Here is a 24411-nt window from a genome sequence, read left to right on the forward strand (position 1 = left end):
AGTTCTGAGGGAAGGGAGATACTGAGGTGCAGAGGGGGCAGTCTCACCTGGTGAACTCAGGTGGCTTGCTGCCTGCAGGAGTTGGCAGAGAGAAGCACTGCTCCAGCTGACACAGCCCACGGTTTGGGCCAGCACGTTGCATCCACACTGGCCCTCGGTTAACAGAGCCTGCACTAACTGGGGCTCTGTTGGGGGTTACCCTACAGGGCTAACTAGCACTAGTTGTTGGCCCACTGATAGTTATATGGCTGCCAGGGGTATTTTAATCGGCTGAGGGGAAAAAATGCTGTTTACCCCTGCAAATGCCTCCAGTATGGGAGAGGGTGTGAAGCGAGCTACCTCTTTGGAGGGGAGGCAGAATCTAGGCCTCAGTGAAAGACTGTTTATCAAATGCTTTGAGCTGCTGAAAGTCGCTATAGTAGCCAGGCCAAAGCATTATTTTTTTGATAATTTATTATCAGATTGTATAAGAAGTTTTGTCCCAATGTCCTAGTGTGCTTGAGCAGGTATGGTACTATATGACACAGCCCTTTGTTATGTCATAATGGAAAGCAAAAATAATAGTATAAAAAGCAAAGGATTTCTTCTCGAGCATCTCTGCAGTTAGTGACTGTTTGCTTTCACTAGTCTGCTATTGATCCTCCAAGATAAATACAATCCCGCAATGTGTTTCTTATGGTCAGTGCCACAGAAGGCCAGGGTAGCTCATTTCTTTTAGCTTTTCTTTACCTGTGTTTTGTGGCTAAATGCAACCCTCAGTGTTTAAGAAAGCAGGCAGGGCTTTTATTGTGAAAAGAGCCTCTTCAAATTAACTGGCATTCCACCCCCCCTTCTCTTCTCCCCTCCCCACAGGGAGGTGGGTCTGGGCTGCCGGGCTGCTACACACTTTAAAACTAGCAGTTGAAGTTTGCCAGTTGTACACTGGATATGCACTAGCTGCTGAAGCGCATTTGGGCCCATAGTACCAGATTATACTCCTCACACTCGTGCACCCGTCCCGCACACGGCTAAGAACAGTTCCAGCAAGGAAAAAAATAACACACACTGGACCCTTCTGTAAAGTTTGATGACAACTTACCAGCAAGGATTTATGAAAACTAAACACCCTTTGGAATAATGAGCAGGAGGTTGAAATTGCAAAGAGCCTCAGCTGAGCCGTGCATATTGGTTGGGATAGGCACCCTGGAGTGACAACATCTGGTTGTAATTAAAAAGGAGATAAAAATGGGGAGAGACGTTGATTAGTAGCTGAAATATTTTTTTTTTTTTTTTAGTGGTTTCTCCTGCAAACCCAGTGCAAAAGCCCTACAAATGGACTATGCCTAAGAACCACAGGGTTTAGTTTCTGAAAAGGACAAGACTACAGTGTGCAGTGTCTTCTGCAGGAGATGAACATAGAAGGTGGCTAAGGGAGAAGAGGAGGAGCCCCTCTGCCTGCATTGCAAAGATATGGTATGATTTACGTGTTTTACTGCAAAGCTCGTGGTGTAAAAAGGTGTTTGGGCTGTTAAGAAGTATTAGCCATTCAGGATAGTCATAGAATCAGCCTGGCAGTCATTTCATTGTCCAAGATGGTACTGAGAAAATTGGGCTTAGACCTGTTCAGACGGTTTGGTGCACAGGTAGGCAAACAAGAAGCTCATCTGCCCCCTATTAAATAAGTGTTGTCTGGATTCATTCTTTATAATATTATGGCTGGGCAGTCAAGAAACTGCAAAGAGACTTTGAAATACAATTCCCCAGAGGTCAGTGGATAACGCTAGTCTGATCTGTCTGGTTATTCAGAAGCATACTTGCGCCAGTTTGCTCTGTTGGTCAGCTAGGTGAAACAGGGAGCATTTGAGCAGAGAGGGTTTTTTAAAAAAATAAGTGTATAAAGAAATAAACTATGCAATCTCTAGTGAAATAGTAATAAATAATGAACTGAATAATTGTTGGCTACACAGACTCAAAGGGGGCGGATAATGAGCCTGGATAGTGAATAGTGGAACTCTGCTACCATTATCATCAGTCTGTACAAATTGATGAAAGGAGTGGGAAAAGAAATCTAAAATGAAATTCCTAAGGTCACTCAATCAACTAGTGTGCTGGCTTTTCCCTCTCTAGACTTCCAATCAGAACCCCCCCCCCCCCAATCCTCTTTTTCTTTCTCCCAATCTGATGTGTCTAGTTGAAAGGACGGGGCAAACATAGAGCCATGTTAAAATACAGAATTCCTGTGGTGGAATGTTCTATCATTGTGTTTTGTCTGTTTTCACATCTATGACACACCATTTTCATCATAGTTTCACAAAAAAATGGTAATTTGGCTGCATAAAAAGTGCAAAATTGAAAAAGATGCAGAACTTTCCCATCTGGATCATTCATAATGGAGGGCCAGATCCTGCCATCCCTTACAAAAGTGAGTAACTTTACTCATGTGAGTAGTCTCATTGACTACAATGAGACTTCCCCTTCTGTGCCCCTTTACGCATGTCCTCTTGCTCCCTCCCAGTCACATGAAGAGAGTGGAGCATTGGACCTTTGGAACCTGTCTCTTTTTGTATCAGAGTCTCAACTACAGTTAGGTGAGAGCAGTCTCCCTGAGGAGTTTCACTGACTTCAATGGGACGATTCACACAACTAGAGTCATCCCTATGTGTAAGTGTTAGCAGCACTGGGTACTAAACTGGCTGTGTGTTTCAGCCAGGACCTCCATGACAACCAACACTTCTAGTTTCTGTTTTCAGTCAAATGGCATTGGTTTTGTCCTACTGCGCCGCTCAGTACCAAGCAAGCCTCCCCCAGGAATTTGCACAGTACTTTATAGTACTGTGGCACTGTTTGTTTTTTTTTACACTATTAGGTATGGATCATCCATAATAAAGGATGTTTGACCTCTCACACAGCTAATTATAATAGTAATTATAATCCCATGAGCCTTGACTTAGCCTTTTATTAACTCTCCCCTTCTAAAATGATGCTTTCCCCTATTTTTTGCCATGACAAGCAACCAGCCACATTGCTGAGACAAGGCAGGGTTCCAGAATGGTGAGGCTGGGCGCTGCATGAGGAGGTGGTCAGAGCTGACAATGGACTTGCAGGCAGAAACTATGCTCCCGGGGGCTCAGCTTGTTTCACATTTATGGCTCCTCCATGTACGAGTTGTCATTTGGGAGCATTGTGGAGCAGGAAGCTCCAGGGGACACTCACCCTAACTGAGGCTGAGACTAATAAAAGTAGAGCCTGGTTCTAAAAGGTAAAGGGTCGGCTGTGTGTTCTTCACTGATGTGAGTGGCTGGGGGCTGGAAGATTTGGGAGAGGGGGGTTTGCACAGGTGCAGCATGCTGCTGAGTAAGGCCAGGGGCCAACCCAGCACTGTGAAGGAACAGGAACACTGAATTGATGCCGACACTTTCTCCTAGAGCTCCAGAACTGCTGGGTTTGGAAGCTGTGGTTACATGTTCTAAGGAACCTCAGGGTATATCCTAAACCCTCTGCCGTCTGTGGGGGTAGGAGTGGGGGGTTACTGCCACAGGAGGCTGGGATAGAAATTGTCCTCCATTTCCAGCACAAAAAGCATTTACTGGTATTTCAGTTTAGAAGCTATCGTAAGATGAGCTTCATCAGGGTGATCAGAACATAGATCCACCATGACAGTTCAGACCAATTGTGTGACCAGTCTGGTACCCTGCCCCGCCTCTCCTTCCTAGGTTAAATAATCCCAGTTTGCAGTTATTTTTCTTGCCCTTATGAACAAGGGCCTTCAGAGTAGGGCCACACCAGTGCTCTCTCTGAGTTTACTAGGTTCATTTGACCATGGGGATTCATATGGGAAAGGTGTGCTGCAGTGTTGGCTCTGTGTGGCTCTCCATTTGATTGGTGACTCAGGAGGCAGATAAATCCCAGCAGTGGGCAGGATTTTTGTTTGTTTGAGGGCTGGAGGAGTGATTTAAACTGAGGAGGAGGATACCTTTCTGAAATCCATGTGGAAACAATTCTGTCTGCTTTCAATAAAGTCATCTGCGATGCAGGGCCTTCTGCATTAATTCCCTCCCTTTTCATCTGGGATGCCTTGGAATTCTATGAATATACTTCCTTGTTGTCCATGAAGAAAAGATTGAAGAGATCTTTGCCAAACTGCCTTTGAGGGAACCTGACACTGTCCCCAATAGGCGAGAACTCTGTTACTATGCGTGCACTGCAAGCCCTTTTGGATACTGAATGATTGCTCTACATTTTTTCTATTAATCTGGTGGTTAAAAACTAAAACTGAAAATAGGCAAATTAAAAAAAAAAATCCCACAGAAAAATAAATAAAACTACTGCCTCATTGGATTGGTGCCAAAATCTTAAATGATACTTAGCGGCTTTTCAGGCATTCATAGCAGAGGCTGGTAATCCCATCAAGATGGAAAAATATAAAACAGGATATGGTCTTATGTAGTGTCCCTCACACTCTGTCTACCCCAAAGTGCTTTGCAAAAAGTGCAGGCAGTGATTTTCTGCTACCTTGAAGCTTTGCTCTGTGTCGCACAGTCAGAGTAGCAGGCAGCAATGCAACGCACAGCTGATGGCTGTCAGTTGGCTGCCTCGCTCGGGCTGTAAAGCAAAGATTTGAGTGGGATGAAGACAAAGGTACAAGAGGGAGTGTCTGTTCAGGGTGGGAGATGCTGAGAGAAAGGGAACCTTTCCAGGGTGGATCCAAGGTCCACTTAACCTGTTAGTTCACCAGGTCTGGGGATCCTGGCTTTGTCCCGTCTGCAGTGATTGGTTTTGTGAGAAAAACTGAGGGGATGCCACCTATTGTACTTGGAAATGTATCATGTGGCCATTCAAGAACTTGAAAGATGAAAGGAAACACGACAAAGTCAGTCAGTCAGTCAATGGTGCTTGACAGTGGTGTGGGAGAAGAACCCAATGCACAAGCGGCAGACTTTCCCACAGTGGCACCAGATCCACTCGGCAGATGGAGGTTGGAGCACACTCTTTCTGGCTCACCTGTGGGCCTCAGCCTGGGCTCTCTGATGGTTCTCCACGATGACTGCACCCGCCTTGACCCAGCTTCTCCAGTCTTCTCCCAGCTGTCAGTGGGAATGCTGAATTTCTTGAGATCTTGCTTGACCTTGTTGCTGTATCAGAGCTATGGCCTTTCTCTGTGCTGCAGGTAGTTCTTGAGTTGGCCATAAAGCACAGCCTTCCACAGACAATCTTGAGGCATACGCTCCACGTGTCCTAGCCAGTGAAGCCTGTGAGCGTCCATCATGGTCTGCATAGACTGTAGGCCGGTTCTCTCAAGGATCTTGTTGTTAGTGATCCATGGGTCCCAAGTGACTCCAAGGGACAGCAAAGATGGAAGCTGTTCAATCTCCGCTTCTGCTTAGAGTATCTAACCCAGCTCTCACAGTCATAAAGTAGGGTATTGAGGACACAAGCCTGATAAATGGACACCTTCGTGTTCAGGGTTAGCAGCTTGTTGTTTCAGACACGTGAGGTAAGTTTTCCAAAGGTGACAGGCTTTGCCGATTCTTGTATGAAGTTCTCTTTCAAGGCTCACTGAGCTGGTTAAAGCTGAGCCAAGATAGCAAGAAGTGATCCAAGTTGTCCAGAGTTTCATTACTGACAGATTTTAGGTGGGATGTTGGTGCCCTGTGACATGACAACTGTTTTCTTGCTACTGATGACCGTGCCAAACTTGATACATACATCAGTGAACTTATACATCATGATCTGCAGTTCACCAGGTGAGTTAGAGATGAATGCAGCGTCATCTGCAAAGAGCAGATCCCAATAGTGCACTGGGTGATATGCCTTTTGCTCTGAAATTGTCTGATGTTGAACAAGCTGCCGTCCGTCCTCGATTCAATTAGTGTGGCAGATTGGTCATTTCCAAAAGCATACTGAAGAAGAATAAAGAAGAAGAAGATGCCAAAGTCAGTAGACACTAAGACACACCCTTAAACTAAACTCAGACGATGTTTCATTTTCATACTGGATAGTTGCCTTCATTCCCTCATGGAACTCCTTAAATAGGGAGAGCACTTTTTGTGGACAGCCAATTTTCGACAGGATCTTGTACGTGCCATTCCTGCTAATCGTGTCGATGGCCTTTTGTAGGTCAACGAATACTACATAGAGAGGTGTCTGTTGTTCACAGCTTTTTTCTTGTAAAAAGTGCATTGTGAAGGACATATAGACAAGTCGTAGAATGTCCTGCTCTGAACCCACACTGTTCTCTCAGGATAAACTCTCTCAGCAAGGACTTGGAGTCTTTTCAGCAGGACCCTTACAAGCACCTTGCCCACCATGCTGAGCAGAGATATCCCTGGGTAGTTGTTGCAGTCTGCTCTGTCCCCTTTATTTTTGTATGAAGTAATTATGTTTGCATTTTTCAGATCCGGGTATGTGGCTTTCTTCCCAGCAGGTGCAGAGAAGTGCGTGGATGTCTCTCACAAGCTTTCTCCCCCCTGCCTTTCGGAGCTGCAGAGGGATCTGATAATTGCCTGCTGCTTTCCCAGATGCAATCTCTTTGATAGCCTTCTCTACATCTTCGAGAATCGGTGTTTGATCCAGCTCCTGCACCATTGGAAGCTGGGGAATGGCAGCTAAGGAGGTGTCACAGATAATGGCATCCTTTGGGTAGAGTTCTTTGTAATGCTCAGTCCATTGGTCAAGCTGTTCCTGCTCAGCAGTCAGGACGGTACCATCTTTTGCTTTGAAATGTACCAACAGGGAAACAGAATCTTGATTCCTGTGTGCTGGGAAAAGTCTGCCTATCCTCACAAAAGAAAAACAGACATTTAGTGGCAGGTTGAGAAGAATTAGAAACAAAATCTGGTGAGCTGCCGAATATTCCCCTTCCCCTCAGGCATCTTCAGTGTAATTCATCACAAACAAAGGGAATATTATTGAATGTAAATGAAAGCATGAGACACAGATACTACACAAAGAAAAGGAGCATGTTTCTTTGGGGAGGGGGCCTTCCTTGTCCATACAAATATAAAGGCTGATCTGAAAACATCTCGAGGTAAGCACAATGGGCAGGTGGGGAAGTGGTGGGGGGAATAACAAGACCATTCAGAGACCTGCAGAGCAGAAACAGAGAAAGGAGAACCTGAATGACAATGGATGTAACTGTCACTGGAGTGACAAGTTGGACTGACATGCACAGGTGTCCCATGTCCCACTGCAGTCTTAGAAGACGCGTGTGTAGGAAAACAGTCCCCAGGCAGGCACACACTTATCAGGGCACCGATTTACAGTCCTTCTTTGCAGAGGCAATAGGGAAAGGTGTAGAAAAAAATCCACGTACATTCTGAACACTCAGATTGAAGGATTCGACCCGTAAACCATTGCTATTTTCCTAGACTTTGCTGTTAGGAGTTTCCAGATTCTGCCATTCTTAAAGGGCTCAGGGGCAACTGGAACAGCCAGGCTGGGCTGGTTATGGGGGGTGAGAGCTGGGGGACAGGAATATCCCCTTCCTTGCACCTGGATGATGGTTTTAGTTTGGTAGTTACCCTTTCAGGGATGTTTGGATGAGTTGATGCCTAACAAGTGTGAAGTGCTGATTTGGTCTGCAAAGCCCTAAATTGTGTGTGTCCAGGTTATGGGACCTGGTCACCTCACTCTTCATCTGAGGCATAGTGGCAGCTGAAATCAGCTGAAGTGCTGGTTTGAACAGTCCTTCTCACTGAGGGCTCCTTCACTGCGGAACTTCTGCCTCCCACCACCCCTGCTCAATGGGCAAAACGTGTAGTTTGGGCCTTCAGGGCATGCTGCCACAATACACCTGTTCTTCTAGGCTTTTCCTGAAGAGGGGTGGGCCAGTTATGATTTAGGAGAGGAGGATGGGAGGGCAGAAGAATCCTTCTGTGCTTTCTTTGGCCTATTCAGTTGCTTTTAATCTTTGTGTAGAGCAGCGCTTCTCAAACTGGGGTCCACAGACCCCTGGGGGTCTGCGAGGGTACTCCGGGGTCCATGGGCCCCACTGATCTACTCCTCCCTCTTCCTCCCAGTGCCTCCTGCACACCAGGGAACAGCTGTTCAGCAGCATGCAGGAGGCCCTGGGAGGGGGGACGGGGTGCAGTTGGGGGAGGGGGCAGAAAGAGGCAGGGAAGAGGAGGGGCAGGGTGGGAAGAGGTGGGGTGTGGCCTTGGAGCAGGGTTTGGGGCTGAGTTGGGGGCTTGAGGGTCTGCAAAATTTTTAAAATCAAAATGGGGGTTCTCAGGTTGCTAAAGTTTGAGAACAGCTGGACTGTAGAGCATTGATTGGGCACCTTACAAATGTGAATGAATAGCTAATGCTGCCTGTGCCTGGCATGTGATCTGATCACTCTTTTACACTGATTAAGGAATTGACAGGACTCAAGATTTAAATATCCATCTGAAAATCCCTCAACAGGAAAAACTATCATCTGCTGAAGTATGGATTTCACATCCCATTTGTTTCAATTCATGACTGGCTATTGGTGTTTCTGGGAAATCCCAACCCATGTGGGTTACTGAAAAGAAAAGCCCACTGCTTCCAGGAACTCTGCTTACACATATGATCCTGGAACAGAAGATGTTGGCTTATTACGCTCTCAGAAGAATGCAACCCACAAATAAACTGCCCGGAGATGCAGCCTCCGCAAATGGGTCAGCATGGGTTGCTTGAATTGCTGGCTGAATCAAATTGTCCCCATCCAACCCCACTAATGCTCTCAAGTGTCACCTGTCATGAATCCATACAGCCACATGCAGAGACATCATAGTCATCTGCTAAACTGCACAGGGAATAGAACCCTGCACATTCTTATCCAAAATCAGCAGCCTGTGCCCTTTGCTCTCAAGGAGACCCTTCAATAATTGCCACTGTCAGTAGTAATGGGGCTTATAGCTTCTTTGAAGGCCAGCCACTAGAGGCTGACATAAGCACATAGCTGAGCCCATCTGGGAGTACGTCTATACTTACCTCCAGGTCCGGCGGTAAGCAATCGATCTTCTGGGATCGATTTATCACGTCTTGTCTAGACGTGATAATCGATCCCGGATTGATCCCAGAAGTGCTCGCCGTCAACGCCGGTACTCCTGCTCCGCGAGAGGAGTACGCGGAGTCGATGGGGGAGCCTGCCTGCCGCGTGTGGACCCGCGGTAAGTTCGAACTAAGATACTTCGCTGAAGTTGCGTATCTTAGTTCGAAGTGGGCGGTTAGTGTGGACACATCACCTATCAAACAAACCTTGTTTGTACTGGCCCAGGAAGGTGAAGATTCCTGAGATGGCTTCTTATCCTGGGTTTTTCTGCATGACAGCCTGCTGCTGCTGCACTGGAATCAAGACTCCTAGATTTCAGAGCATCTTATCCTGCTACTCTCCATATAGCCTGTGAATTCAGTGCTTCTCAGTGTTGTTTGCATGAAACATTTGCGGTAACATTTTACCTAAAATAATATCTCTGTGAAATAGAGAGAAGGCAAAGCTAGTCTCCAGAGCCCATGTAAAGATCCTAATCCTGCACTTGGGAAAGAGGGCGAGGGAGCATCTTAAAGCTATTAATGTCAAAGTATGGAGTGCAGGAGACAGTTTATTTTTGTAAGTGATTTATATTGACTTCCGGGATTAAATCTGTGTTTTTTAAGTTGCAGTATACATAGCATCTGAATGAAAAGTGCCTTTTCCATGAATCACAGGCATCACTATGAACTCCCTACAAGCTGAAAGATTTATATAGCAGGGGTGAGGAGAGTTAGGGAGTATTATGAGTTCTTTATTTTCCTAAGCCAAAGTCACAAAATTAACTGGTTAGGCCACTCTAGAATCACCAGCTAGGGGCAATCTATAGCATTTAAGCTGAACAGAACTCTTATGACTAATATTTATGCTCTCATTATCTGTTTCCCTATACAATTCCATAATTAAAATACATCCTAAGTGATGTTTTCAAGCAAACATATCTAGGTATCTGTGCTCATCACCATGGTATCTGAAGGCCTAGAAGGCCTGAGCCATAGTCTACTGAACTCAGAGGAAAGACTCACATAGACTTCAATGAACTTTGGATCTGGCCCACAGTGTTTTATGACTTTACAGAAACAATAGAGCTACTCATGTCACTGATTGAATGTTTCTTCAACCTGCTGCAGTTTATAAATAGCCAAATTGCTACCCTTTGGGAGAAAAAAAAAAGTGTCTTCTCTGCAGATTTCTACTGATCTATGGTCCCAATTCCCAGGCTTAACATAAAGCACATTCTTAAGTTCCACCGACTTCAATGGAATTAAACAGCTTCTTAACTGGGAGGGACTGCTGAACAATGGGAGCAAAATGCCTCCCATGTTGAGGCAGTGCTTTGTTTGGGAAATGCATAGAGTGGTGAGCAATCATGCAAACAACTTGAACAGAGCAGGGCAAACTATTCCTGGTGAGCCATCTATTAGACAATTAACCCTTTTTCTTTTAGGAAATCAGCAAGCAGATGTCAATCTACGAATTTTGTCATTATTCAGAATTATTCAATTGATGTTTAATGAGAATGTATTTCAGCCTCTGGTGTGCTTATGAACTATTTGTTCATATTAAGGCTATAATAAAATCCCATCGTGGAATTCAGATGACATAAACCATTTGAGGTGTACTAGTTTGGTTTATAATGTAGTCAGAACCAGTCAATGCAATGGCAGCCCTGTTATTATGTACAACTGCTGGAATTTTCATGCTGACATAAAGAAGTTTTTTAACATTGGAAAAATGAGGATTTGGGCAGAAGATTTTGTTTAAAATTTTCTTCTTAGTAAAGGAACGTGCCATACAATATACGGCCCATAACTCAGCAATGATGTACTTGGTATGGGAGGGACATCATAGGAAATATGCAGACAGACCTGTGACTGTGAGGTGATGATGAGCCTGAGAAACGTGACTCCGTCCTCAGAAACAGAAAACCCAGGGTGAGTGGAACCCTGACATTAAATCAATGACATAGTAGATTAATAGTAACAAGACCCTGTCAAGATAAGAAGGCACAGAATTTGCTTCTTCTTTCTCCTCCTTATACCATTTTGTAATATCTATGTCATTTTTTGTATGTGTTTATTTCTCCCCCCCTACAAATAAAATACTTCAGGCCCAGTGATGGGGGGAGGGGGAGGGATGGGGGCACTCATGTCTTGAGAGCCTCCTAGCAGCTGGGTGTGGTACTGCACTCTTCTTCCTGCTCCTGGCACCCTCTGTAGGTTGCCAACCTTGGTAGGCAGATCTTCAGCAGCTCAACCCTCTAGTCAAGTCTCACAGTCAAATGGACAAACCCTTCCTGGGATAGCAAAGGGTTCAACAAACTGTCAGCCCTCATCAGGGTCTTCAGCCCTGTTTCTAGGCCCTTTAAATCCCACCCCTCACTCTGGCTTCCCAAAAGAGCCTTGTCCCCTTCTTGGGGCTTAGGCCACTTTCACAATGTGGGAATGCAGGCCTGCCCACTGCTCCAGGTCCCAACCCAGGGACCCTATAAACAGCAGCCACAACTGCTTCCTTTAATTAGTTGCTGCTATTCCCTGGGTAGGGTGACCATATTTCCCAAAAGGAAAACAGGGCACTGTGCGGGGCTGGCTCAAGCCCCCCCAGCCACCGCGGGGCTGGCCTGAGCCACTCACCCGAGGCCCGCCACAACCCCTCCCTGGGAATGGGCTCGAGCTGCTCACCCAGCCCTTCTCCCAACACAAGACTGGGGCTGGCATCACTGCTCACCCAAGCCCTGCCTGCCTCCCAGATGAGGCTGGTGCTAGTGTTGCTGCTTGCTTGAGCCCTGTCTGCCCCCCACCTGAGCCCAGCCTCCCTTTCCACCTGGGGCTGGCATAGCCCTTCCCCCCCACATTCCTGCACACCCCACTTTTCTTACAGAAGGGGGCATTTGTCCTGTTTACTCTTGCTTAAAAAAAGGACTGTCCAAGCCAAAACAGGCCTTCTCCCATATAGCCCCTTTCTCTTCACCTTTATCTCAGGGCTGAAGTTCTCAGATCCTCTTCCTCCTCCTCACTGACTGCATGTGCCACCAGAACCTGTCTGCTGGTTCTTCCCTTCTCTGCTCCCAGCCAAGAACTGAGCCCCAGCAGCTCCTTTTATCTGATCTTGCTGGGCTCTGATTGGCTGCTTCTATGCAGCCTCTCTAGGCAATGTTGGAGGACCCAACCTTCACTGCTCCTTTCTTGGGGCAGGATGTGGTAGGATCGCAGGTCCTCCAGAAGGGGCCTTGAAGGGGCAGGTACACCCCCTCACAGGCCCCAGTTTAGAAAAAGCATATCAGCACATGCTTAACTCTGAGCACGTGCCTAAGCCCTATTGAAGCCAATGGGATGTTAGCGTAAGCTTAACTTCAAGCACACGCCTAAGTGTTTTGCTGAATTGGAGTCTCAATGACATTTTCTAAACCTAAATAAGTAAAATAATCCCCTCCAAAAACAATGCCAGCAGCTCAGCACACAAGTAAGGGAATCAGAGTTCAATTTCAAGCTCCCAAGAGGTCATTGTAAAGAGTGAAAGGGTTGAAGTGGAGGCTGGGAAGAGAAGGGAGAATTATTTTAGAAGTTGATAGAGGTACCTCAACACCAGCCTTTTAACTGCAATGTTAGTACATTATGCAACAAATATCAACATTTATTTTTGTATGTTGTAGTTAAAATATTGCTTAACAAATAGTAATTTAAGATCAACTTGCCTAACAAGCCTTGTTTGTTAGAACTAGTAGTGGGATAACCTGATCTCCCTGAGATGAGAGCCTTGCAAATGGATTGAAATTAACAACCAAACTGATGAACATTTGAAAGTTGTAGGTTGGGTCATTTGACTTTGCTATTTTCCAGCTTGGCATTGGTCATAGTCATTGAAGAACATCACAAGCCAGTTTTCATAGTTCAGCCATTCTTTAGTTCTCTTTGTGGGGGCGGGGAGAAAGCATGGGGCTACATACCAAGTTATTCCCTCCTCCGGGATTCTTAGGGCATTCTGTCTTTACTGTGACTGTATTTTACAAACTTTTGGGAGCAAAGTCTGTGTCCATATCACATGCACCACCGAGCTTGTTGTGCTTAGCAAATAATTCATACACTGAAACATGTCTAAAGTGACTAATCAAGTGGCCAACCAAAATCAGTTGCTCGATAGGGGTGGATTTCTAACAAAGATGGAGAAGGATCGCATTCAATATGTATCTGTATTAAAAAGCTGTACAGTGCTTTACACGATAGGATCCTGGTCCACCTAGGTGCTACTACACTACAAATAATAATCATAATAATATATTCCTCAAGGAATCAATTCTGAAGCATTTAGATGAGAGGAAAGTGATCAGGAACAGTCAGCATGGATTCAGCAAGGGCAAGTCATGCCTGACTAACCTAATTGCCTTCTATGACAAGATAACTGGCTCTGGATGAGGGGAAAGCAGTGGACATTTTATTCCTTGACTTTAGCAAAGCTTTTGATACGGTCTCCCACACTATTCTTGCCAGCAAGTTAAAGAAGTATGGGCTGGATGAATGGATTATAAGGTGGATAGAAAGCTGGCTAGATCGTCGGGCTCAACAGGTAGTGATCAATGGCTCCATGTCTAGTTGGCAGCTGGTATCAAGCGGAGTGCCCCAAGGGTCAGTCCTGGGACCGGTTTTGTTCAATATCTTCATTAATGATCTAGAGGATGGTGTGGACTGCAACCTCAGCAAGTTTGCAGATGACACTAAACTGGGAGGAGTGGTAGATACGCCGGAGGGTAGAGATAGGATACAAAGGGACCTAGACAAATTACAGGATTGGGCCAAAAGAAATCTGATGAGGTTCAACAGAGTCCTGCACTTAGGACGGAAGAATCCCATGCACTGCTACAGACTAGGGACCGAATGGCTAGGCAGCAGTTCTGCAGAAAAGGACCTAGGGGTTACAGTGGACGAGAAGCTGGATATGAGTCAACAGTGTGCCCTTGTTGCCAAGAAGGCTAACAGCATTTTGGGCTGTATAAGTAGGGGCATTGCCAGCAGATCAAGGGACGTGATCATACTCCTCTATTCAACATTGGTGAGGCCTCATCTGGAGTACTGTGTCCAGTTTTGAGCCCCACACTACAAGAAGGATGTAGAAAAATTGGAAAGATTCCAGCAGAGGGCAACAAAAATGATTAGGGGGCTGGAGCACATGACTTATGAGGAGAGGCTGAGGGAACTGGGATTGTTTAGTCTCCAGAAGAGAAGAGTGAGGAGGGATTTGATAGCTGCTTTCAACTACCTGAAGGGGGGTTCCAAAGAGGATGGAGCTCGGCTGTTCTCAGTGGTGGCAGATGACAGAACAAGGAGCAATGGTCTCAAGTTGCCGTTGGGGAGGTTTAGGTTGGATATTAGGAAAAACTTTTTCACTAGGAGGGTGGTGAAGCACTGGAATGGGTTACCTAGGAAGGTGGTGGAATCTCCTTCCTTAGAGGTTTTTAAGGTCAGGCTTGACAAAGCCCTGGCTGGGATGATTTAGTTGGGAATTGGTCCTGCTTTGAGCAGGGGGTTGGACTAGATGACCTCCTGAGGTCCCTTCCAACCCTGATATTCTATGATTCTATGATTTGGGGATGTTCTGCAGTGATGTCTCAAAGCAGAAACTTCCTGAATAAGGCTTCAGTCCTACAAACACTTACGTGTGGGAGTAAATGTACACATCTGAGTAGTCCTGTTGAGTTCAGTGAGATTCCTCACATGTACAGCTACAAGCTTAAGTGTTTGCAGGATCAGAGGTTTAGTTGTGTTTTTACATATCACAAAAATAGCTGAAAGGTATTTCAAGCTTTCCTCAGCAATGAAAAAAAAATCACCTTTGAGCAGAATATACCCATGGATAATTCCAGTTCGAAAGGAGGTTTCGGGGAGGAAATTTGTAACACCTAAAAAGAGGGAGTTAGAATTAATTCAAAAACTTCTTGGAACCTTAACTATAGCATTCCCTACTAAATGAGAATATTAATATATAGTTCAAAAGCTGCATGGTTATCTTCTTTTTTCATCAAATACGATTTACTAGGCCATGACAAATGGAAACTGGGTATGTTGTCTAGTTCTGCATCTAATCGTAAAATCTCTGAATCTACATACAGAGTAAGAAGGATGTGTTCTAGGAATTATTTTGGAGAAGTTCTATGGCCTGTGTTATACAGGCGGTCAGACTAGATGCTCGCAATGGTCCTGTCTGGCCTTGGAATCTATGAACCTATGAAAGCTGACTCAGACTCCAGACAACAAGGTATTATTCAATACTTCATAAAAACAAGCAGTAGTATTTCAAGCCAGGGCTACCTTTGACTCTGGCAGTCTTAATTTAATAGCCAGCCGTACTACATTCCCTCTGTGCAAGTCATCCATCTTTTCATAGCAGAATGATATAGGAGGACACTGAGTACTTGGCTCACAGAAGACGGACTCTGCCAAGGATTTCTACCAGTACACATGCTCAGAGAATCTGTCTGAAAGGTACTGCATTAGGTTTGAAAAAAGGGCATTTTATTGTGTGTAGCAAACCTCAGTTTCCCCACCCCTGCGCCTTGGGGCAACGTTCAAGGATCAGGGCCTTAGGAGTGCAGTAAAGAGACAGTCCCTGCCCTAAAGAGCTAAACACTTCATCGTGTTAGCAGAAAATGCCACTAAATTTGAGGGTCCCCATTGCTTAAGAGATGCACTGAGCAGATGTGCATTTTTCCAGGAGGGTGAGATTTTCAGTGCATGGTAATAGCTGCTGATTGTTGACTTTGAGTTAGGCCAGTGCAAGCTTTGCTGTGACGCTGAATAGACACTGGTTACCATTGTTACTGAGCATCATGGTGTATTCTCTTTCGTTTCTTCTGTTCCTCTCTCTTGGGACAAAGCTAGGAAATTTAATGCAAAAATGACTGAATGAACAGATAAATAAAGAAAGAAAAAGACATTCACATACCACATTATGGCTGCATGGGAAAAATTCAGGAAAGGCAAAAGGTGAGAGTCTGGATCCTGCCCTGTGTCAGGGCAATCTAATGGCACTCTGCTGGTTGCAAAGCAGCCCTAAAGCTGGCTTACCTAGGCCCTGGAGGGTTTCCCCATCATTTGGGGACCCTCAAGTCGTGTAGAGCTGCTGTAGTGGGTCCCATGTCACCCCCTGACCCCCACTTTGGCTCCTAGCATGAGGGGTGTAGCTGAGGGAAATCAACATGGTCAGGGCTTCCTTAGGTCAGCTGATGCCCCAGCTGGTGGAATGATCCCTGGGGGCTGTCAGCAGCTATTGGAACTAACAGGATATCTGCACTGGAGCTGGAAGGTGTAATTCCCAGCTCATGGAGACATACCTCAATCAGCGCTAGCCTGCTAAAAATAGAAGGGTAGTTGAGGCAGCGCAGGCGAGCTGTACCAGCATGATCCTGCCGGAGATGCTAGGTGTGTACTCGGGGCAGTTAGCCCCTCGCACCTCCACAACTCCACTTTAACATGCTAGCTTGGTCAGAGCTAATACGGGGGTGTCTCCTTGGAAACATACTCTATGAGCAGCCCTGATGTTGCTCTAATGTATTCCAGGTATCAGCCCAGTGCCAGGATTGGGGGAACAGAAAGATGGCTTCTCCTGAGCTGCATTAAGGTCTCCTCAGCCACAGCTCTGGATCTGGGCTGAGGTATGTTCTCCCCGCAACATTAACATGTATAATTTATTATCATGGTGCTCAGGGGCCTTCTCAGAAGAGGGGGCCCATTGTTCTAGGCCCTGTACAAACATAGAATAAGAGACAGTCCCTGCCCTGAATTGTTTACAATCTAAATAGACAACACAACTAAAAGGGTAGGGATAGAACATACAAGCAGAGTGAACAATGCAATGGCTACAAATGGCATGTTCGTTTCACAATTTTGTATTAATTTTTTTGGATTTGTTTTGTTATTTAAATACTTGACGGGCTTCTGGCCATGCGGCAAATGCTATTTATTGGAAAAGGCTTTGGGGAAAGTTAAGGGTATGTTCCCAGAATGGTAGCGGGTGGAAGTGAGCTTTTTCAGCTGTTTTGTTTTATGGGCTAGCTAAGTTAATTTGTTAACATCTCTGATTGTCTAACGCTACTGGTGAGCTAAGTTGGTGTTATCCATATGGATTTATTTTTAATGCTGCTGGGTGGTCATTATTGTGTTTTTGTGAGGCAAATTAATTGTCAGATTGCCTAGAGCTTTTTGCATAGGTGTTTTTTCACTATGATTTGAGTTATACTCCTAATCTGTTTACCCAGTGGGCTTCATCCGAGCTGGAGTCCTCTGAGCAGGGAGGAAACTGTACACTTATTTCCATGGAAATGTTTTGTGGCAAGGGCTTTTGCCCGTTATACTTCAGAGCTGTGGAGTTCTCTCTCTTGAGCTACCAACAATGCCAAGTTGTTAAATTCGGTTTTAAAAGAGAAATTGAAAACATGCTTCTTTTTGATTTTGAATTCTGCCGAAGTTCAAGCCCCCTAGGAGTAAAATTTCAAAGATAAAAACTCTGAGACACACTTGAAAAAATGCAACCCTAGTGATCAAACTGCATCCACAGCTCTTCAAGATGCTTTGTGTGAGCCACGTTCTGTCATATTTGCATTTGATCAGCAAGAATTCATAGTGTTGGCTTATGGTTATAAAAGCCTCTTTTGAAAAACCAATATAATTCACATCTTTTATTGGTTTTGTTGTTAGCATGCCTGCTGAGAACTGAACTTAATTTCCAAGAAGGACACACTGTACCTGCCAGTTTGTCAAACTGGCAAAGGAGAGCTGTATGTATGGTTTTCATTTCAGACTGAATTGAAGCCATAGCATAAACTGGAGCAGTTTTAGAGCATGGACCTAAAGCAAGTGTCTTTGGAAAGCTACTTACATTGGGGTTGTAAATACAACACTCTTCCTGTAGCGTTATATTTATCATCACCATCCCCTGTTAAGTATGCAATATTCAGCTGCCAGAAATACCATAGAGCATAATAAAACAATTGGTTCCACCGTGTATTTGGCTGTGACACTCTGAGTACCTGAAGAAGAGCTCTGAGAGCTTGAAAGCTTGTCTCTTTCACCAACAGAAGTTGGTCCAGTAAAAGATATTACCTCACCCACCTTGTCTCTCTCATAAAGAATGTACTTTCTTCCAGTTTGTTGTTGTTGAGGTGGAAGGGAAAACTTGACTCCCTGGTTAAATCTGGGAAAGGGAAGCTGGGAGAACTCTTGTTTTGATTTCCAGTGCATGATTCTGAGCCTAGAGCAGGAGTGAAATAAAGCCAGAACGTGCCGTGCTCAAACCAGCGCTTGCTGACAGAAAAGACAAAGTGGTTTTTGGAAGCGAACAATGCTCTGTCTGTTTGGTCAGTAAATCAACTCAAGGAGGAAAAAATGGCTCCCGTCTATGTCCATCTGGCTCCCACTGGATTTCTGTGTCTAGCTGTTCTACTACCCAAGATGAAATGCAACTTTTCAGACAGTACTAAGGCTGTTTAGAGAATAACCAAGTATGGCTTGGCTAGATCTTTTTAAAGCCACACATATGATACATGGATTTTGTTGGATATGCTCTTCACATACAGCATTTTCATACTTGACCAAGGCTGGTAACAGTAATCAAATGAAGTAACTACAGTACTGTGCATGACAAGAAATGCTTTGGGCCAGATTCTCAGCCCACTTGTGCCAGTGGCACAACAGGGATGGAGAGCTGCTTTAGTGACCCATAAGATGGCCATGTCCCTGCTGCAGAGACAGGACTATAAACAGACAAGATAAGGCCAAAGAACGGGGGAAGGAGACAATTAAAAGAAATAAATTAGTGCCGGAGTGTGGCGTGCATCAAACCTGTTAGTTCCAGGTTTTTGTGGGTGTCTTTTCTCTGAGGAGGTGAATAGTTCACGGCTGGTTTCACAGAAGAAGCGTGTTTTAAGGAGGGACCTGAAGGAGTACACGTGGGGAAGCTGAGACTTAAGGACTGATTCTGATCCCACTTAGACAAGCATAGCTCAGGAGTAACTGCATGGGCAGCAGTAATATTGCACCGATGTTTCTGAGATCACAGGGCCAGACTGTGAAGCCCTCACTCCCACTAGTGAGCTGCTATTCACAGTGCCAGTACCATGGGACAACTCATGTGAGTAAGTGCTCAACAGAGTGAGCAAGGGGTTGGGGCCAGATGCAAACACTCGTACTCACACTGAGCAGCACCTTATGCCACAAGTGGTCCCACTGAAGTCAATGAGACTGTCTGTGGAGTAAGATGCTACCCAACAGGAGTGAGGGGATCAGAATCTTAATACCAAGCCTTAGTTTAGTAAGGGTTAGATTGTGACTAGGGGAGTAAGAACTTGCAAGCTCCTGTGCAGACACCCAAAGCTTGGGTCTCGGTGCATGCGAGTAAACACGTGCTGTGTGCCCATTTCTCACCCACCTGCTCCAGATAGGGGGTCCTAGGCAGAGATTTGGCTCTGCCCTCCCTGCTGTCCCAATGGCCAGGGCACCTGAGCCAGCACAGTGTGTGTTGTAATTTGCTGTGGGTATAGGCCTGCAGAAAATGACTGCCCCACTGCAGCAAGAGAGAAGCAGGGCAGGAACTGTGAACAGAGCACAGAGGTGTATTTGAGTCAGACTGCCTCCTGGGGCTACTTCTGGACTCTGGCGGTGTATGCATTGTTCCTTGCTCCGGGCTGTGCTCACATCACAATATAGGCCTTTAATACCAAGTCTTGGGCAATTAATTCAAGAAGCTGTCAGTAATCTAGGACGTTACGTTCTAGTTTCCAAAGCAATGAACTCTGGAATGGCTTCCCCTGAGATATATTCCTCTTGGAAAGGACAGGGCAGAGATTCATCTCTGGAATGAGCCATTAGCATTTTGCTTCTTAAGCTCTGTCTGCACTCCAGCTTATATCGGCAGAATTTATGTCGCTCCGGGGTGTAAATAAACCGCCCCCCTGAGTGACATAAGTTACACCAACATAAGCGCTCATTTGCACAGCTGTATGTTGGTGGGAGAGCTACCGCCGCTCGCAGAGGTGGTTTTATTATGTCAACAGGAGAGCTCTCTTATGTCGGCATAGAGCATCTTCACCAGATATGCTGCAGCTGCGCCACTGAATCGCTATATGTGTAGCCATGCCCTTATTTTCATACAATAGGTAGTCCTCAACTGATGTAAACTGGTGTCACTACATTGTAATAAATAGAGCTATGCTGATTTATTGGACCAGCTCCTCAGTTGGTGCAACTTTGCTTTCCTTTATTTTCCCCTCTCCCTTCCCAACTAGTACTTCAAACAAAATTAATACCCCATATTCAGATCTGGTCTGAGCACAGGCAACTCCCTTCAGGTCACGGGAGCTTTACCCACTTGCAACAAGTTTCAGATATGAAGGTGATGAGCACTGTACGACCCCCAAAGATAAATGGGTCTGCGTGTGGTCTAGGAACTCTTTTCATATGCAGTTGTTGTTCCTGTTCCTGGCAGCTTTAAAAAACTGAGTTTGGAGCTCAAAAGGAGCTGAGAAATGCAGGTGTTTTCATTTTTATATTTAAGTTTTTCTGAGGGTTCTGAAAAGCACCAAGCAACATCTGCTTTTCCTAGTAGAAAGCGCCTGGAGAGATACTAAAACTGTCTCCTTGTCCTGTTCCCTTCAGACTGGGGGCCTGTTGTTGCAGTCAGAGGAGGACAGGAATTTCTGGAATGCATATAGTAGGCCCAATCCTGCAAAGTGCTGAGCCTCTCTTTGCAGGGTGCTGAGTGCCTCTATTCCCTTTAGGAGCTGAGCGCGCTCAGCACCTTACAGGATCAGGTTTGCTGTGTGTGTTGCTGTTTCTTTGTGTAAGGGCTGTAATAGCAGGAGAGTTATGAGATAGAACTCGGACACTAGGACTGCATCAAAACCAAGTATCAGCTGTTTCTATTCAGCCTGATTTGTGCAGCAGAAAAACAGATGGTTCTTACCTTCAAAAGGCTTTTTTATTTTCCCGTTGTTCCAAATCATTTCCATGTGTGATTGTAAAGGTGGGGCTTGGGCATAGCATCAAGGCAGCCTTGGACATGGGCCTCTTCCCTTCTTTCCTGAAAAAGTACATTACTTTTCTTCTTCGTTCTCCAAGTAAACGACTTACAGATGGGAACCCAGAAGGATTCTGATTGAAGGGCCAATAGCACAAGGCCCTGCCGGGTTCTGGAGGCCTCTCTGCCCCCCTTTTCTGTGAGTCTGTATGTGGAAATTATCATTCATTGATAATTGCATGGCTCTTTCTAAAGAGTGGGCCTGATTCGCCTCTCACTTGCACTGGTGGAAATCAGACTGAAGTCAATGGAACTACATTTACGTCAGACTGATGGAAATGAGTGAAGAACCAGGCTTCTCACGTACCTTTTGCTGAACTAAATGATATTTCTATATGAGAAGCCAGGGGCACGACCAAAATTTGCCTAAGTAGGGAGACCAAGAGGTGCTGATTTTTTTTTTTTTTTTTTTTTGGTGTCCAGGGGGTTATCTCCCTGGAACCAAGTGCATGATGGATGAGCTCAATGGCACCTTAGAGGCACCCCCCATCTGCAGGAGCACAGATGGAAGCTCCCTCCATTGCACACAGGCATGGGGTCTTCCCCTTCTAAGGAACATCATCTCCTCAAGACCCCATAGCCCTGGCCTCCTCCCACCTCACCCAGACCAGAGGCCCTGCCTTGGGCCGGGTGGTCCCCAAGCTGGATCAGCGACCTGTATTGCTTCAGCAGCTCTGCGTTGTGGACTCAGCCACCCTCACAGCCACGGAGGAAGCTCAACAGGTTGGCCTGGCTCTATGGCTTCATGCTGGACTGAGGCAGATCCCGCGCACACCAGCCACCCACCTGGGGGAGTAACTGGGGGTTGCTGAAGGGAAAGGGAATGTTCTCTGCAGCCCCTTGTGGAGTGTGGCTCTGGGGGGTTCAAACCCTGGACATGCAGGCCAAGGGGGGGGGGGGTGAGGAGGATGGTCTGGGCCCCCTTATTGCACCCCTGAGAGAAGCAATTAAGTAAGAGCTCTAAGGTTTAATCACTCCAACTGTGCTCTCCCTAGCCCTTGTCAGCAGCAGGAAGTCTGCCTAGTTCTTAGAACAGAGACATCCAAGAAAAAGTCATGGTGCTGCTGGAAGTGGTGGTGGTAATTCTGTAGCTCCTGGAGGTGAGCACTGATCCCATGCCCCAGGATAGCATGAAAGGGTGATGTGCTGTCCTTTGGGTGTGATGTAAAACTGAGGGCCTAAGAACTTGTGTTCAGTGAAACCCCCACACCACTTTTCATACGAGTCAGGTTATGTTAGCCCCAGGACCCTTAGCAGAGTCCAGCTTGGTGCAGAACGGCAGCCTCATTCCACCCCAGAAGTGACTGCAATTCAGAAACGAGTGCTTTCCTAAATGGAGATTACTTTTAACATAGCTCTATGTGAGCATTTCAGCTTTTTGCCGCACCAATGCCTAGAAGCAGAGCCAGCGGTCTTTAACTTATTAGCTCCGATTGCAAGCTTTTCTTCATATAAACCATTTCTTATCTCTACGCTGGCTCTACCGTGCTGTTATGTTTGCCTGGATAAGATTGTGTTTCCAAAATAAATAGTTCCAAAGACAGAATACAACCAAACCCCATTTTCTGTCCATGTTATGCCGTGTCACATCACAGTAAGAATTCTTTGTCCCAAGCTTAATAATTTGGTCTTGCGTCATTTCTTTGCCTGGCGTGCTGATCCCTGGCTTCAGTATCAGATTTATGTGACAAGTTTGGCTGGGCATGCGAAAGCATATTTGTTTTAAAGTTGACTTTGTTTCCAGTATAGCAATCGCTTCAAACTGTCTTTCCCCAGGCAAATTGGGTCAGGCTCTATTTTACCGTAACAACACATCTAAACATATTAGACTGTTTCAAATGTCTGGATTTCAATGGCTACCCTAGCAATAGTTCATAGTGCTGCCTGCTTAAAGGGTGTTGGAATCACTGCCATGCTACCTACAGGCTTGTATGTACATTGCTTCCCTCTATTCATTGGAACCAAAGATGCTCAAGTGTCTCTGAGTACCCAGCTGTATCGTGGCTAGCCTACAAAAAGGCTATTTATTCACACTGGTTTTGAGTCACAGGGGTCTGTCCAAACATTTCAAAAATGTTGGTTTCTATATGTTCTCACTTGCCCACCCCCTGTACCCCGAGATTCATTTGTTGTGTTTTGTCTGTTTTTTTGCAGTCCTCATGCAGACCCGTTGAGTTTTGCATGATCTCCATTCAAAACCATACACTAACTCAGATTCATCTGAAATGTAGACCTTGGTTTGCCCAAAGGTTTGCTGAACATGGACCAGGGTTCCAGCTTTGCAGTGAAACATGATACCAGATGAGTTGCTTCTGGTTTTAGGTTTCATTAATAAAAGTTTCACCCAGCTCCAATTGTTAGCCCTACTCCTAGTAACAACACTGGAAATTCTCATTGATCTCCTATGTGAGAGGTCTGTGTTTGGACCAGTGAGTTTTGAGTTCTATTCCCTATGCCACATGGATATGGTTTAGCTAACAGCTGTGGTTTCTTTCACACAAAGTAATATGGTTTTATTTTGCATGATTTCCATATAACGATGGCTTTGTAGAACTGTAAGAATTTCTGCAGTTCACGTGAGTTCTTAGTAGATTTCAAGGGGTGTTTTAGACTATTATTATATTTTGGAATTCACTTCTGAACCATTCCCAGGCCCTATAGGTTGAGATTTTCAAATGAATTTCAATGGGGTTTGCTTAACTCTCTTATACTCTTTTGGAAATCATTGCCACAATGCCAGTGCACTGAGCTACTCCTAGAAAATCTTTCTTTCTATAGGAGGGAGAAATAGGGTGATAAGTGGGGACAGAAAGTTATAAAATGCACCAACCTTTCATACCAGGAAAGTTCAGGTCCAATGCAAATGAGACCGTGGTCTCAGCTTAGTCTCCAGTGAATATTTCTGTACACTGCAGCATGAGACAAATCCACAGCTAGCACACATAAAGGAGGCCCAGTGCTCTAATACAAGGGGTTATTTCAGGCCAAGGCTGAGCTGCATAAGCTAAGCAATGGGGAGAAATGTGCATAGCATCTGGTAACAAAATTCCCATCTCCAACTTACAATTTTTACCAGTCTCTTATGAGCCTAGAAAACACGGCTACAAAGAAAAAAGATCTAAGTCTTTGTACATAAAGAGGCATAAAACAAAAGTTGGTAGTCTCCCTCTATCCACAATTCCCTGCTGTTGGTAAAGCAGTGATTTTTCAAGCTCCAAATATAATAAATCAGCCTTGAATCCCTCCTACATAAAAGACAGATCAATTCCCAGTCTTTCTCTTGCATATCCCAAACAAACAATGCACCACTAAGAAGCTCTATCAAAATCATGCCAAGTCAAACTGAACTGTGAAATATATTTCAAGTGTGGAGA

General features: G+C 45.3%; 1 protein-coding gene across 7 annotated transcripts in view; it reads left to right on the forward strand.

Moving 5' to 3' along the window:
• The first annotated feature begins 915 nt into the window (after positions 1-915).
• Positions 916-24411, forward strand: part of GASK1A (golgi associated kinase 1A) — a 52633-nt gene continuing 29137 nt past the window's right edge. For 6 of the 7 annotated variants that reach the window (XR_008443978.1, XR_008443979.1, XR_008443980.1 and 3 more), the window contains exon 1: positions 916-1452. Coding sequence is in view for 2 of the 7 variants with exons in the window: in XM_054019788.1 (XP_053875763.1) it covers positions 1450-1452 (3 nt within the window). In the remaining 5 variants the exon portion in view is untranslated. Of the gene's footprint in view, positions 1453-16564; positions 16620-24411 lie in introns of those variants that run through there. The other variant, XM_054019790.1, reaches the window with a different exon arrangement.

This window comes from Malaclemys terrapin, chromosome 2 (assembly GCF_027887155.1).
Source record: "Malaclemys terrapin pileata isolate rMalTer1 chromosome 2, rMalTer1.hap1, whole genome shotgun sequence".
In the NCBI taxonomy this organism is placed as follows: Eukaryota; Metazoa; Chordata; order Testudines; family Emydidae; genus Malaclemys; species Malaclemys terrapin.